The 16,448-nt window shown below is 40.4% G+C and overlaps 1 protein-coding gene across 1 annotated transcript in view; it reads left to right on the top strand.

Annotated features, from left to right (window-relative positions):
* Positions 1-16,448, top strand: part of DAAM1 (dishevelled associated activator of morphogenesis 1) — a 189,700-nt gene that overhangs the window by 66,395 nt on the left and 106,857 nt on the right. Inside the window, exon 2 of the mRNA XM_058162958.1 lies at positions 4,215-4,436. Coding sequence (XP_058018941.1) covers positions 4,215-4,436 — 222 coding nt within the window. The remainder of the gene's footprint in view (positions 1-4,214; positions 4,437-16,448) is intronic.

The following is a 16,448-nucleotide window of genomic DNA, read 5'->3' as shown; positions in this document are numbered from 1 at the left end:
ACAAATTACTACCATATATTCCATCAATCCAAAGAGAGAATTCTTGAAAAGCATTAAGCCTGTAAATTTTTTCGGTTCAGGAGAAAAGCCTCCTGTAACACAAATTCTGACATTTCATCCAAACTATTTAAAGGAAACTTCTTTACATCAACTTGTTTATTCATGATCATATCTTCATATTTATCCACTTTTGTTTGTATCTCCTCCATTGCATTTAAGTCCTGCTCACACTGGTTAATTTCCTCCAAGCCTTGATCCAAAAAGTCCCCATTTTTTTTCAGTTCGTATTTTTGAATAATTAAATACATTCTTTCTGTGTAATCCTGTATAAAGTCACGAATCCATTCTTCTGAAAGAACTTCATGGCAAAGTTCTTGCTGAAAATCCCCTTATGAAATACTTAAACAACGTAATATAATCCAACAATCCAGAATCCAACACAATAAGATGAAGTCTCCATTCAGTTTCAATTTCGCAGCAAGGCTATCGGTCTATTTGCAGTTAGTCTCAAACGCCATTTTAAGAGAAGGAAAAAAATTTTTTTTTCTCTCTTTAAAAAAAGGAGGAAGTCAGGAAATCAACAATACTTGCAAACCAGTAATTGTTCACTCATGCTTCTTCCGTCTGCTTATAGAAGTCCACAAAAAGAAATCAATTGTTAGCAGAACTTGGACACCTTCCTCTTTTCCTGCTTTTGCAGGAGACGTGCTGGATACTGGAGACAGGAGGAATTCAATGGGATTCGACCTTTCGGGACTTTGCATAACAAAAACAAAGCCCCTAGGGGAATCTACCACTCTCCCCCCCGCTCTTTTCCCTGCTCTCTCAACCAGAGAGGGAAAATTAAGTCGGGAACAGCTGTTCGTAGCTATTTACACTGGCTTTTACAATATCCAGTGCGGAGTGCCATAAATTAGCACCCAGCGAGAAAGGTGGCGCCAAGCGGAAGTCCATGGTAGCACTTTTTAAGTAACCAAAAGCATGCCACATAGAAGATCAAGAGCTGCTTTCTCATATAAGGACCAGAATAATGACTATTTTTGTTGTTAGTTGCGAAGTCATGTCCGACCCATCGCGACCCCATGGACAACATTCCTCCAGGCCTTCCTGTCCTCTACCATCCTCTGGAGTCCATTTAAACTCATGCCTACTGCTTCAGTGACTCCATCCAGCCACCTCGTTCTCTGTCGTCCCGTTCTTCTTTTGACTATAAGTCACAGGAAGGTAGCAGATTCCATTTGATGTTAGGAGGAGGAAAAAAGATCTCAGTGAAGCAATATTAGTCTGAGAGATCCATTTGCTCAGAAAAGTGGTGGGCTTCCCTTAATCAGATTTATTCAGGCACAGACTCACAGCCACCACTTGGGGCACTTTGATTTGGATTCTTGCACTGAGCAGGGTCTTAGACTTAATAGCCTAATTCACATCTTCCAAATCTGTGGTTTGATTTCATGCATATGTATCATATTTAAATCCAATCTATAGCACAAATTTAATTACTACGCCTATGGACATATGAATCAACAGACATGGCATGTGCACTCAAACATCACAGGGATTAATCTATCCCATGGGGAGCCACACTTTATTTTTCATTTGATTACATTTCTCACAATGCTTGGTGAGGTTAGCTAGGGGTGAAGTGACTTGATCCAGAAGGCAGGTCCAATTAAGTTGGCCATCTCTAGTTTATACCCTTTTCAAATCTGAAATGTTCTCTTTCATCTAGAATTTTTCAGATAAATATCTGTCCAACCTGTGCAGTCGGATTTATGAGCTGGCAAACTGCATTTTTTGGGCTGACTAAAGTAGCATTAGATGCAAGTATTTTGTGCGATATTTTGCAGAATTTCTGCAGAGTCTACAGAACCATATTAGTTAAAATAACTGTGTTTTTTCTGTCTCTGTTGAGGGTTGAAATCAAATCACTGCCAAATACAGCTGGAGCTAAACAGACCCCTTACATGCTATGCATCTTGGGCATGGAGCATCCTGAGGTAGCTGTTAGCAAAAAGAATGGATTGCCCTTGCTAGGTCACCTCCTTTCATGAAGTTGGAAGCATTTTAGATGTTTGTTTGTTCAGGTTCCTAGGGATTTTTTTCCAGCTCTTTTTCAACAGAAGCCACAGCATTATACCGATAATCCTTTTCAGACCCATATTTTATCTGTGTCTCCCAAACAAAAATGGCAGGAAGACTTCCAAAATGGGGCATTTGTTTTTCTTGAGCTTTTTTCAAATCAGTTTGACAACCTGGAGAGTGAAACACTTAGATAAATGCTAGATGTCTTAATAAATCTGAACATACCCTTTGTCTATCATCTAATCCAGTGTTTTCTACTTTGGTAGCAACCTTATTTTGTGGTCTTCTACAGGGAAACATTTTGCCCGTTACTTGTCACTGACTGACTTCAGCATATGCAACACAGGCTAGACCTCTGAGTATAATTCTTCTCTATAACAGACAATTCTATTCTTTCCTTTGTCTGTTTCAGCTAGATGTCCCCAAGAACTATGGGACTGTCTGAGGTCTTAAATATGCTAAATATCTAAAATATGACACACTTTTGATCTGAGATTCATGTTGTATACATGTGTGTAGGAGAAGAAAATATTGGACAGAACTTTCAGTTCTGAGTCTGGAAGGGAGATTGTGGGATCCCTTGTGCACTTATAATGGCATCTCCAATTTATCCTCCCCAAAGAAAGTTATTTATTTTCCATGACATTCCATGTTATTTTCTATGTTGCTTTCATACCACTGAAAAACAGATTGTGAATTATGTGGCCATAATTTGCAGCTAATCAAAATAGTCTCTTGTCTGCGGAGAGTTTTGATTTTGTCTGCAACTCTAATGGACAAACACAGCAGCTGCTTCCAGCAATGGACATGCTCCATAACCAGACTGAGAATTAGGTGTAAATTTGTATCTTGACTGGATACCAAACGCAGAAAAAAGTTCTTTCAAGATTCACTTGGGTTAATTTAATACTCTCAATATGTTCCATAGAGCACCAGCAAAATTCAGAAGCAATGCGTTAAACTAAGTATTTTTGGTATATGATCACATTTTGTGCTTTTTTTCTTAATACCTGCTGCTTTTTAGATTCTTTTCCTTCTCCTGTTTTCTAGTTTTAAATCATAGCACATTTCCCATACCTGAATGTTTAACAGAATGAATGCTTAAATCATTTGTACTATTTATAGATATTCCTATAGTAAAATATTGATAACAAAAAGAAAAACTACTTGGAGCTGTTTAACAGTAAAAAAAAAAGTAGAATTAGAGCATAAGATCAGGAGAAAAAATGGCTTAAATCATAATGTTTTGCTTGGGGGGGGGGAGGAGGGCCAGAATGATACCAAAGTAGGTACTAGATAAGTGGATAAAAAATAAAAAAATAGGTTCAGGATTTTGTTTCCAAAATTCTGTAGCTCCAGACTTTAATTGTAGGTACTCAGAAGCATGGTTGACTACAACATTATATAGTCATCATGGTTAATCATTGATACTATGATTTTGCCCAAACTATATTTAAGTTATTTGAATCACTACATTTTGAAGCTGATATGTGTGAAGTATATGCAGTGCTTTTTTATCTGTCTTAAGTGTGATGAATAAGTGTATTTACAGGGGACATTCCAGTGGCACAAGTTTACTTTGACTGTGAAGTCTTTTAGTTATTTGCTGGTGGTTAGTACTGGCTCAGTATATACCCCACTTTCTGTTCATAATCTAAAAAGAAAATTAAGAATAATGGAAAAATCTAGTGTCTCAAAAAGTCAGTTTCGTTTTGTGAGGGCTTGGGGGAGGGCATATCCAGGAGACTTAAGTTGGCTATTTTCTTTATATAAAAGCTTGCATGCTCTTTGTTTCAACAACCCTGTGTAAATAACAATAAAGTCATGCTCCAGTTATAGCAGTAAGTATAACTCAATAGCGTTTGTTTTCAAGAAACACATGTGAAATAATGAAGGTTACCTGTAAGCATGGAGGTCAGAAGAGTAATAAAAACAATATGATATAAAATCTGCTTGTTAAAAGAACAAAGGCTTGAAGAGACAATCAGTGTTAAGGTCAGAGGAATATAAAGTCTTGATGAGTTTATAAAACTAAATGAGCCCATACGCTCTGCTGCATAGTTACCAATCAAAACTTTAATATTACCATCTGTTCTCAATCTTTCTCTTTCTCTCTTTTTGTTCCCATTTAGGATTTAGTGTCTAGGAAGAAAGATAGTAAGGATTGCACCATGGCTCCGAGAAAAAGGAGTGGGCGAGGGATTTCTTTTATCTTCTGCTGCTTCCGAAGTAATGATCACCCAGAAATCACGTATCGGCTGCGGAATGACAGCAATTTCGCCCTGCAAACCATGGAGCCCGCATTACCCATGCCTCCGGTGGAGGAGCTGGATGTTATGTTTAGTGAGCTTGTGGTGAGTGATGGGATCATATTAAGTTGGTGGGCTTCAGAACTCAAAAATTGTCTCTAGCTGGGAGGATTGTCTTGAAATGTTAGGGAAAATGTAGTGATGGTCCATCAAAAGTTCCTCAACTCTTCATTCAAAGAAATGAAAATTTATCAGATGTTTGCAAGATCTGAGTTATTTTTTTTAATATTGGGCAATTGTCATAAACATAGCAAACTTTGTAACCTAGTGTGTGGTAATTTAGGAAATATTCTGCCCTGGGTTAGGAAGAGATGCATCAGTATTTGGTTGATAAGTAACAATACTCTGTATTTTCCAGAAAATAAAACAGAAGTCATGCATTTTTCTTTTAAAAAGTACAGTTGTTGCATGTTCCTGACTAGGTCCGCACATTGAGTTAGATTGCAATCCTTTAAAATGTGATTATTTCACTACGGCATAATTGGCTGAGTCAATATATAAAAATAGGACATAAACAACTATATAAATCACAGTGAGAAGATTTATACAACTAACCAAATCAGAAGCAAACAAATCACATTTTTGGTAGAGATTTCCATGGAAGATAATCATCAGACATGACTTCACAGTGGTGGCTTTTGGCTGATGTTTGAAACTGCTGCAGCAGTTAGACTGGATTCATACAGCAAGCTGAGGCATGGTAAGGTTAGCTTTTGCTAAGCATATTATATAAAATCAGTCATTGTGATTTCTGAATCATTGTTTAGGGCAGTGATGGTGAACCCACAACACATGTCAAAGGTGGTATGCCACAACATTTTGGGTAACATGCTAGTGCATACCAGGCAAGAACTATTCTTGAAATCATGCCTTATTCTTGCATGATTTGGGGGGACAGCAAAGACTACACAAGAATGGAGTGTGCTGTTGTTCAGCCTCCCAAAATCTCACAAGAAGAGGATGTGCTTTCATCTGGTTTTCAAAAGCTGCAGAAGCAGAAGAAGAGGATTTTCTGAAGCTGCCTCAAGAACAAAGGCCTCTTGCAATCTGGAGCCACCTCAGGTAGGCTGCAGGAGCCTGTCAGTGGGAAAGAGAATACTGCCTCTTTCTAAGCAGTATATTGCAGAACTTGAGAATCATACAAGATTGGACTAAATAAATAAATTAATATGTAAGGAACTGTTTCTCTTGTTTGGGAAGGGGGCTGACACACTAGCAGAACCAAGGTAGGCATTTTCCAAATTGTTGACACACCAAATCCAAAAGGTTCGCCATCATTGGTTTAGAGCTTTGTGTCATAGGGAACTAGCCAATGCTGTTCTGTTCAAGAAACCACAATTATATATACAATGGAAACAATGATTTAATATGACAGATGAAACCAGTCATAGTAAGTGTCAAAAGTGGATCAGCAACCTGTTCAGATAGCAGGTATAAGCCTAATAACCACAATGCAGCAGTCTCTGTACCAGAAATATTACATTCCATGCATTTAAAACCATTCTATTAAAGAAAAATCTAGGAGTTTTGCAAATGCTGTTATGCCAATCTTCATATCAAAATGTGAGATTGCGCCAGTCCATCTCCAAATTAACTACCTGTTCTCAACCTCTTTGGGATGGCCTTTCCTCCGTTCTCCCTTCCTTTTTCTTGTTTTGGTTCAGTGAAGGCTAACTTCATTTTTTTAAGCAAGTTGTTGCTTAAAAACAACTTATCATGTAATACCTATCTTTTCTTTTCTCTTTAACTGACGGATGGCTCAGTTGAGTGTTGCATTTCGACATTAGTTAAATGGTTTGGAAACTCCTATGGCCCCTTATAAGCTTATTGGATAACAGAAAATGACCCACTGTTAAAAAGGAGCAAATATATATCTTGGTAGCATTGCTATACCTACCGGCATTCAGCAATTCCTTGGCCTCTCTGGCAGTCAGGCAGGTAGGTTTATTTTGCTTATATAGGAATATATTTAATTGCCTTGGCTCAGACAGAAAAGATGACTTGAACATGTTCAGAAACACTGAAAACCTCTTTGACAGACACTCTTAGTTAAACAAATTAACTTCGGTAACATTGGAAATCTGATAATATCAGGCTAAGATAACTTTTGATATAGGGATTTAATATTTACACTAGAGAGAATATTTAAAATTTCTGCTTAACTTTGTGTTAAGCATGTTGAGATTTTAAGAATAGAAAAAAAGGAAAGAAAAGGCAGCTTTAGAGAAAAGTTTCCCTCTGCATTTGGACTCAGTTGAAAGAACTACTCATTAGTAATAAAAAAAAATGTTAGCCACTTCAGGAAAGAAGCTTGAGTATACAGTGAAAGCATGTTTGAATTATGAATTCCCCTTCCCCAACAACATTCAATGTATCTAGAAGTGGCCCTCATTTAATAACTGGCTGGTTTAATAATGGTGCATAGTTATGATGGTGATGAAAAACTAACTTTATGACCAAGTCTCTATTTATGATCTTCATAGGATTGTAAAGCAAAGAAAACCTGAAGTAAGATTATAAGCAGTCATTGAGATCACTTGGCAACTGCCTTGTTTAATGACCAAGTTGCCAATCTCAGTTTTAGTCACAAAAAGAAGACTGCCTCTATTTTCAAATCAAGACTTGAGCTGACAATCTAACACACGGAGCAGAAATTTTATAACCATTCAGAAAAAAAAGAACAGTAAGAAAACAGGAATGAAAATAAAGAACGAAAATAACAATAAAATTTCACCTCATTATCACAATTATCAGCATTTCATCTCCTGCTAAATTTTCTTGTGTATTGTGTAATACAGAGATCCTATATTAGCACTTTTTAGGAAACCCTGAGTTTTAAACAGATAGACAAAAACTTCAACTGGGGGGTCTTGTAATTCTTCCAAAACAGCCAAATGAAAACTGAATATGTTAATATAAAATAAGTACTATACAGTATATGTGAGGCAAAGAGGAAGAGAAAACTAGGGTGGAAGATTGAATGGAAGGCCTGAACATCTAAGTAGGATCATTGTGCATTACAATATTTCCTTTTTTATCCTATCTCTATTTATATAAGTTTATATTTTGCTGGTTTCCCTGAAACACAAGTGGGCATCTTTAGGTATGCAGGCAACATGATGGTCCTAGTTGACTCCTATCAACCCCACTTTTCCTGCCCTTTAAATCCTCTCAGGCTGCTGTGGCTGCCAAAAACTTGCATTAGGGAGGGGGCATTCTGCAGGGAAGATGTGACACACGTGTCTTTTTCTATAGCATATTTCTTGGTGGGCTATTATGCCTCTGAATGAGGACAATAGTGTGTTCATTTCTGTTATTTGGAGTCCAGATGTGGCCTCCTATATAATAGAATAGAATAGAATTTTATTGGCCAAGTGTGATTGGACACACAAGGAATTTGTCTTGGTGCATATGCTCTCAGTGTACATAAAAGAAAAGATACGTTCATCAAGGTACAACATTTACAACACAATTGATGATCAATATATCAATATAAATCATAAGGATTGCCAGCAACAAGTTATAGTCATACAGTCATAAGTGGAAAGAGATTGGTGATGGGAACTATGAAACGATTAATAGTAGTGCAGATTCAGTAAATAGTCTGACAGTGTTGAGGGAATTATTTGTTTAGCAGAGTGATGGCCTTCGGGAAAAAACTGTTCTTGTGTCTAGTTGTTCTGGTGTGCAGTGCTCTATAGCGTCGTTTTGAGGGTAGGAGTTGAAACAGTTTATGTCCAGGATGCGAGGGATCTGCAAATATTTTCACGGCCCTCTTCTTGATTCGTGCAGTATACAGGTCCTCAATGGAAGGCAAGTTGGTAGCAATTATTTTTTCTGCAGTTCTAATTATCCTCTGAAGTCTGTGTTTTTCTTGTTGGGTTGCAGAACCGAACCAGACAGTTATAGAGGTGCAAATGACAGACTCAATAATTCCTCTGTAGAATTGGATCAGCAGCTCCTTGGGCAGTTTGAGCTTACTGAGTTGGCGCAGAAAGAACATTCTTTGTTGTCCTTTTTTAATGATGTTTTTGATGTTAGCTGTCCATTTGAGATCTTGCGATATGATAGAACCCAGAAATTTGAAGGTTTCTACTGTTGATACTGTGTTGTCAAGTATTGTGAGAGGTGGAAGTATGGAAGGGTTTTTCCTAAAATCTACCACCATTTCTACGGTTTTGAGTGTGTTCAGTTCCAGGTTGTTTTGGTTGCACCACAAGGCTAGTCGTTCGACCTCTCGTCTATATGCGGATTCGTCATTGTCTCGAATGAGACCAATCACTGTTGTGTCATCTGCGAACTTCAGTAGCTTAACAAATGGATCATTGGAGATGCAGTCATTGGTATACAGAGAGAAGAGAAGTGGGGAGAGCACACAGCCTTGGGGGGCCCTGTGCTAATTGTACAGGTATTTGATGTGATCTTGCTTAGCTTCACCTGCTGCTTCCTATTTGTTAGGAAGCTTGTGATCCACTTACAAGTCTGTTCCGGTACCTGTAGCTGGTTTAGCTTAGTTAGAAGAATGTCTGGAATGATGGTATTGAATGCTGAACTAAAGTCTACAAAAAGGACCCTTGCATAGGTCTTTGGAGACTCAAGATGTTGTAGGATGTAGTGCAGAGCCATATTAAGCTCATGTTGATGCTTTTTTCTCCTGAAAACTCAGTTGCTTATAATGAAATGATACACTTGAAACATACAGATCCTTGGGCTATCTTCCTAAGTATATTACATTTGACGAAGAACCAATTCATATTTGATCAAACTCAAGAATACTCCCAACCAGGTATAATTCTAAAAATCTGAACATCAGAAACAGAGTTGCAATTGGAATGGTGAAATTGCGATCAGAGCACAAAAACACATTCGTACAATAATTTTGAAACTGCCTAATTGTTCATGTATGGTTAGAAACTCAGAAAGAGGAGACATATCTTATTTCATCAAACTTTCCCTATTGTCTTGTATTTTTTGGAAGTAGGAAGACAAAAATGGTTACAGTCACCTAAGCCCAAGACTCATCTCGGGAGCATCTACACCAACTGTGGATAGGTTCTGGAGCTGAGCTCTCTAGGGATTCCTCCCCTCTTTATCAGCCTCTGCTTCCCCAGAACCCTTCAGGTGCATTTTCTTTCACCTTCCTTCCATTGTGGCACCAAATGAGAAGAGCAATCACAGCAGTTGCAGCTACAGCATCTCATGACTGAGGAGTAGGAGAAAGGCACGGCAGGTGTGAAATGACTGGGCAAAGCATGGGAATGATCTGTTCTTGGCCAGCAATAGCTCTTCTGGGAGTTCCATGGCTCAGTTTGGCCACCCACTAATGAGCACTGCTGCTGGCCCAGCAGAACTTGCTCCCCCACTTTAGCCAGGCCCATTGAAAATGCAGCCTGAGCCAAGTGGAAGAATATTCTTGGGTTGATCTGTGATGGTCTTCTGTGAGAAGTTGGACTGGGAAAAATTAGAGAGTGATTCCTGCTCACTGTGGTGTCAGTGGGCTGGGCCAAGCATGGGATTGATCTCTGCTTGGCTAGCAATAACACCTGTTGCGGTTGGCTGGTCAAATGGGAAATGTTCCACTGCTACCTTCAGTCAGAAGCACTATTACTGCTCTGGGGATCGTTCTTTCACTTTGCATAGCAAGCCTGGCTGAAAGATCATCTTGGACGATATAGCAGAAGTTCCTCTTTATCCTTGGCAGGTCTTGGAACCATTTGTATGAATGGTCCCTTTTCTGTGCAAGTCAAAGTTTTTGTTCTCTATTCTTATCACTTTTGCTTAAAACAGAGAGAGAGAGAGAGAGAGAGACAGACAGACAGACAGACATTAATATTAATTAATTAATTAAAATTACCGTATACACTCGAGTATAAGCCGATCCGAATATAAGCCGAGGCACCTAATTTTACCACAAAAACTGGGAAAAACTATTGACTCGAGTATAAGCCGAGGGTGGGAAATGAGGCAGCTACTGGTCAATGTAAAAAATAAAGATAGAGCCAAGTAAAATAACATGAATATTTATTTGAACGAAAAACAATAAAAGTGCAAAAGGGGGAAGGAGGATTCCCAGCTTTAGAAAATTTAGAACTACGCCGCCTTTGGTATGACCTGAGCATAGCTCATAAAATTATCTGCTACAATGTACTTCCTATCAATGACTACTTCAGCTTCAACCACAACAATACACGAGAACACAATAGATTCAAACTTAAAGTGAACCTCTCCAATCTAGATTGCAGAAAATGTGACTTCAGTAACAGAGTTGTTAATGCCTGAATGTGCTACCTGACTCTGTGGTCTCTTCCCAAAATCCCCAAAGCCTTAACCAAAGACTATCTAGTATTGACCTCACCCCATTCCTAAGAGGTCTGTAAGGCGTGCATAAGAGCACCAGCGTGCCTACCGTCCCTGTCCTAATGTTCCCTTTAGTTGTATTCCTTTTATGTATTCAATTCATGCTTATATTTATATAATTATTTAATATGTATTTGACAAAATAAATGAATGAATGAATGAATGAATAGAATAGAATAGAATAGAATTTTTATTGGCTAAGTGTGATTGGACACACAAGGAATGAATGAATGAATGAATGAGTGAGTGAGTTACTTCAACAACATTGTCTCACAGAAATTGACAATACAACTGCAAGCATGAAAATGAGTCCTCCTTTAGCTTCCAAGGGACCAGGGTGCCTCTGAAGGTCAGTGCTCTAAGCACTAAGAACCCAGCACAAATCTAAGCCTGTATGCACACCAATAGTGAAAATACCCTGCACAGTGTCTCTTGGCAGAGAAGGTTAATTTTCATAGACGTTGGGGTGGCTCTTTTTTTTTTTTTGGCAGGGCAATAAGGGTCTCTAATATCATTAAACCCAAGTGTGAGGAAAAAGACAGCAGCTAAAATGTTAAGGCCAGTTGTGTGACCTTCTCCAATACAGTTGGCCTGGCTGTTTGCCAAAACTTAAAACACCCTCCCATCCCCCCTCCCTGCTAAAGCTTCTTTCTTAAAACAATTGTGGTCTTTGCCTTTCATTGTGCCAATCGACTTTAGAAGTCTGTGTGTGTGTGTGTGTGTGTGTGTGTGAGAGAGAGAGAGAGAGAGAGAGGGAGGGAGGGAGTGCAAAGGGGAAGGAGGATTCCCAGCTCTAAACAAAGGAAATCCCGGAATGCCAGCGCAAAAGGCGGTGCTCACGTTCCTCCTCCCTTGCTCAAAAGCCCCAACATGATATTGGAATTGGATGCCATTATATACCTGCTGAGGGGATAATTTGAATTACTTGAAAGATATAAAAGCTCTAAACATATTTGTTTAAAATCTAAAATCTATACTTAAAATAAATGAATATAAAGTAATAAAGTTCTTTAAAGTTGTAATTCACTTTGCTGCTGAAAAAGAAAAGAAGCTTAACACCTTAAATGGTATTTATTAACTGAAATATCATCAAATCAAATATATAATGAGGTATATTATAATGACCTTTGTTTTCAGAAAGAAGCATGATGGAAGTTTTTCAATAAAGGGGGAAATATAGAAAAAACTTAGTGTCATGCTCATATATCATCTTTACAGATGTTGTTAACACTATACTATGGCAGCATATGATGGTACAATGTTTCAATCAATTTCAGGATGAAAAACTCATCAATGAGGAGGAGGAGTATAATTTATTAACCTTGTATGATATCAGTTTCTCAAGGACTCTAGAAGGACCCGAGGAAGAAATCTCTGCCCCCTCCCCACTTTCCCTTTCCAACCCAGCCTTCCAAGGGGACCTTTGAGGGAGAAATCTCTGCCCCTCCCACTTTCCCTTTCCAAGGCAGCCTTCCAAGAGGACCTCTCGAAAAGAGCGAAAGCTTTCTCCTGGCCGTTTACCACCACCACACCTCCACGCCCGGCCATCCTAGGCTGGGTTAGAAACAAGGAGGAAGTTCAAGGACCACATCGATGGCACGAGCTCAGATTGCCGGCTGGGGATGATGGGCGCTGCAGTGCGATCTCGGGAGAGACTAGGGGAAGAAAGAATGACTGTTTCCCACACCCTAGGATTGGGAAAACATTGACCCCCCCCTTAGTTGCGGGAGAAGGGTTGCGCTTCAAAGCGGTCGCCTCCATCCATCAATCCATCCTTCCTTCCTTACTTCCATCCATCCATCCATCCTTTTTCCCCAGCGAGCGGTGCGTGTGTGTGAAATGCAAGCAAGGCGTCTCACAGGCGTGTGTGTGTGTTTGTGGTGGGGGTCTCGTCCCAGCCACCCACCCACTCGCTCCCTTTCCCTCTTGGGCGTGGGCTGTTCCCGTTCGCCTGGCCTCCGTCCTCCGATCTCCTGCGCTGGGAGCGAGCGAGCGGCTCGGGCACCGCGGACTTTGGCAAGGAGGAAGGTGGGAGGAAGCGGAGCTGCCGGCTGTGTGGGGGTTGAGGCGTGCAAGAGGAGCGTGAAAGGCCTTTTTGTGTGTGTGTGCGTGTGTGCGCCTGTGTGCCCTAGGGAGGCGGAGCTGCCGGCTGTGTGGGGGTTGAGGCGTGCAAGAGGAGCGCCTCCTCCTCTTCCTCCACGCTCGCTCCTCTTGCACGCCTCAACCCCACCATCCCCACCCTCTCCAGCGTGAAGGTCACCTCCTCCCTCTTCCAGGCGGCGGCGGCGGCTCGCTCGGCGGGCGCCACAGCCGGCAGCTCCGCTTCCTCCCACGGTCCCAGTCCAGCGAGCGGTGGCGACATGCCGGCGCCGCTCCGCCACCGCTCGGGAAACCTCCTCCCTCTTCCAGGCGGCGGCGGCGGGAGCCGCCAGCCTTCTCGGCCGGCGCTTTCACCGTTGAAACCTCCTCCTCAGCCGAGAAGGCTGGCGGCTCCCCGCCCGCGCGCGACGTGGTCCCAATCCAGCCGAACGGTGAAAGCGGAGCGCGCCGCATGTCGCCACCGCTCGCTGGCCTGGCCCCAGGGGGAGGGAGGCGGAGCGGCCGGCTGTGGCGCCCCGCCCGGAGCCGGAGCCGGAGCCGCCGCCGCCGCCGCCTGGAAGAGGGAGGAGGTGACCTTCACGCGCGGAGAGGGTGGGGGATGGTGGGGTTGAGGGGCGTGCAAGAGGAGCGAGCGTGGAGGAAGAGGAGGAGGCGTGCTCTTGCACGCCTCAACCCCCACACAGCCGGCAGCTCCGCTTCCCTCCCTAGGGCACACAGGCGCGCACACACACACAAAAAGGCCTTTCCACGCCACCTCTTGCACGCCTCAACCCCCACAGCCGGCAGCTCGCTTCCCTCCCACCTTCCTCCTGCCAAAGTCCGCGGTGCCCGGTTGCTGGCTCGCCGCCGCTCCCAGCGCAGGAGATCGGAGGACGGAGGCCAGGGCGAACGGGAACACTGCACCACCAGGGCTTCCCCGCGCCAATGCACAGCCCGCCAAGTTTGCGCCGTCCGCCCACCAGACACGGGAATGGGGGCCGGCCTGGGGGCGACAAATCCCGCGAGACCTCGGCAGGCCCACTCCCCGTCCCTCCCATGGGAGTCCGTTCGGTACCTCCTGTGGTTCGACGTGAACTTCAGTATAAGCCGAGGGGACGTTTTTCAGCACAAAAAACGTGCTGAAAAACTCGGCTTATACTCGAGTATATACGGTAATATTAATTTCATGAGCTAGATTACTATTCTGAATATGTTACTGATATATTTGTGAAAGTAAATGCCATTGATCACAATAGGACATAAATTTGAGGAAAGAGTCTTGTTACAGCTGATATCCTACCTTTCCTTATGATGAGGTTCAAGATTGGTATGTGTAGAATCTGTAAACAATCCCACCCAGCACTATTTGCTAATTTTTTGCAAAAATTCATTTTGCCTTCAGATCAGAATTGCACTAAAGCATATATAAAGTAGTATGAAAGGTAACGAGACTCTGAACGTATATTGATTTTCAGTTCTTCTTGATCCATCTATTCATTTTTTTTTAATTGGAAGAGTTTTTAAAAAAACAAAGACATTTTCCCCCTTTTTTCCCCTCCTCCCAAAAATCCCTTCCCCTCCCTCCCCCGGCTTCCCGGGTCAATCACAAGGTATTGTTATACATAAACCAAACATAGAATAAAATTCTCCCTTCCAATTCAATTAACCACATCCAAAGCTTTTCATCTCCCAACCCCCTCCCCATTACATAAAATAACTTTCTAATTATTCAAAGGCAATCTGATATTTCTTAATCTGATATCTATTTTGTAGATAATCAATCCATTTTTTCCATTCAATTAAATATCTTTCCTGCGTATTGTCTTTTAAAAAAGCTGAGATTTTAGCCATCTCAGCCAAATTAATGACTTTCAGTATCCATTCTTCTATTGTAGGTACCTCTTCTTTCTTCCAGTATTGTCCAATCAACAGTCTTGCTGCTGTTATTAAATTCAGAATCAATTTAGTCTCAATCCCTGTACAATCCGTTATAATTCCCAAAAGGAAAAATTGTGGCAGGAACTTTATCTTCTTCTTCAGTACATTTTGAATAATCCACCAAATTCTTATCCAAAAGACCTTAATTTTCTTGCAAGTCCACCAAATATGAAAATATGTAGCATCATCACAATCACACCTCCAACATTTCGCTTGGATATTAGGATACATACATGATAATTTTTTGGGATCTAAATGCCATCTATAAAACATCTTATAAAAATTTTCCCTTAAATTCTGTGCTTGTGTAAACTTAACATTTCTAACCCAGATTTTCTCCCATGTTTCCAACATTATTGGTTCCTGAATATTCTGTGCCCATTTTATCATACAATCCTTTACCAAATCCTTTTCCGAATCTATTTCAAGCAACACATTATACAATCTCTTTATATGCTCCTGGGTCTGATTTCTAATTTGCTTTATTAAATTTTCCTCCTTTGCATTATACCAATTTTTGATCTTCTTTTCCATCTAGCACTTATTTGCCCATATTGAAACCAAGTATAATTCCTCCTTCTTCATTTTAATACCTGTAATGATTTTAATTGCAATCTACCTCCTTCAGCATACAAAAGTTCTTTATAAGTAATCATTTCCTGTTTCTGTTCTATATTTATATTCTCTATTGCATGTCTGGGGCTCGCCCATATAGGAATCTTGTAATCTAATTTATAGGAATATTTTTCCAGACCATAAAGAGCACTTCTCAACACATGATTCTTAAAAGCCCTATCCACTTTTTTCATAAAATAAATCGCATGCCATCCATATAACAAGTCATAACCTTCTATATTCAAAATTCTTTCCTCTGTTAAGTTAAACCAGTCACTTATTACTGAAAGGGCTACTGCTTCATAATATAGTTTAAAGTTAGGCATTCTTAAACCACCTCTTTCCCGTGAGTCCTGTATTATTTTCATTTTAACCTCGCCTTTTACCCTGCCATATAAATTTATTAATCCCAATCTGCCAATCTTCCAAATTTTTATCCTTTTTAATTATTGGTATCATCTGGAACAGAAACAAAATCTAGGTAACACATTCATTTTAATAGCATAATCCTTCCCAATAGCGATAACTGCAATTTTTCCAGACACTCATATCATTCTGAACTTTTTGCCATAGCAAGTCATAATTAATCTTATAAAGTTTCTTGTTCGATGAGCTAATATAAACCCCTAAGTATTTAACCTTTTTTACCACCTCAAATCCTGTCATTTCCTCTAGTTTTTGTTTCTGTTGTATAGACATATTTTTAATTATCACTTTTGTTTTATTCTGATTTATTTTAAATCCTGATACCTTTCCATATTTATCAATTACTTCCAACAAAAATCTACTTGAATTTATAGGATTCGTTAACGTAACCACTACATCATCTGCAAAAGCTCTAACTTTATACTCATATTGTCTAACCTTAATTCCCTCTATTTTCGTTAATTCTCGTATTTTATCTAATAATGGTTCCAGAGTCAAAACAAACAATAATGGTGATAAGGGACATCCCTGTCTCGTTCCTTTCGCAATCTTAATAACTTCTGTCAAGCTACCATTTATTATAATCTGTGCTGTTTGCTCTCCATAAATCGCTTTAATTATTCTAACAAAACAATCTCCAAA

Source organism: Ahaetulla prasina, chromosome 1 (genome assembly GCF_028640845.1).
Source record: "Ahaetulla prasina isolate Xishuangbanna chromosome 1, ASM2864084v1, whole genome shotgun sequence".
Classification (NCBI taxonomy): Eukaryota; Metazoa; Chordata; class Lepidosauria; order Squamata; family Colubridae; genus Ahaetulla; species Ahaetulla prasina.
The sequence above is the reverse complement of the archived record's forward strand: the minus strand, read 5'-3'. Positions and strand labels throughout refer to the sequence as shown.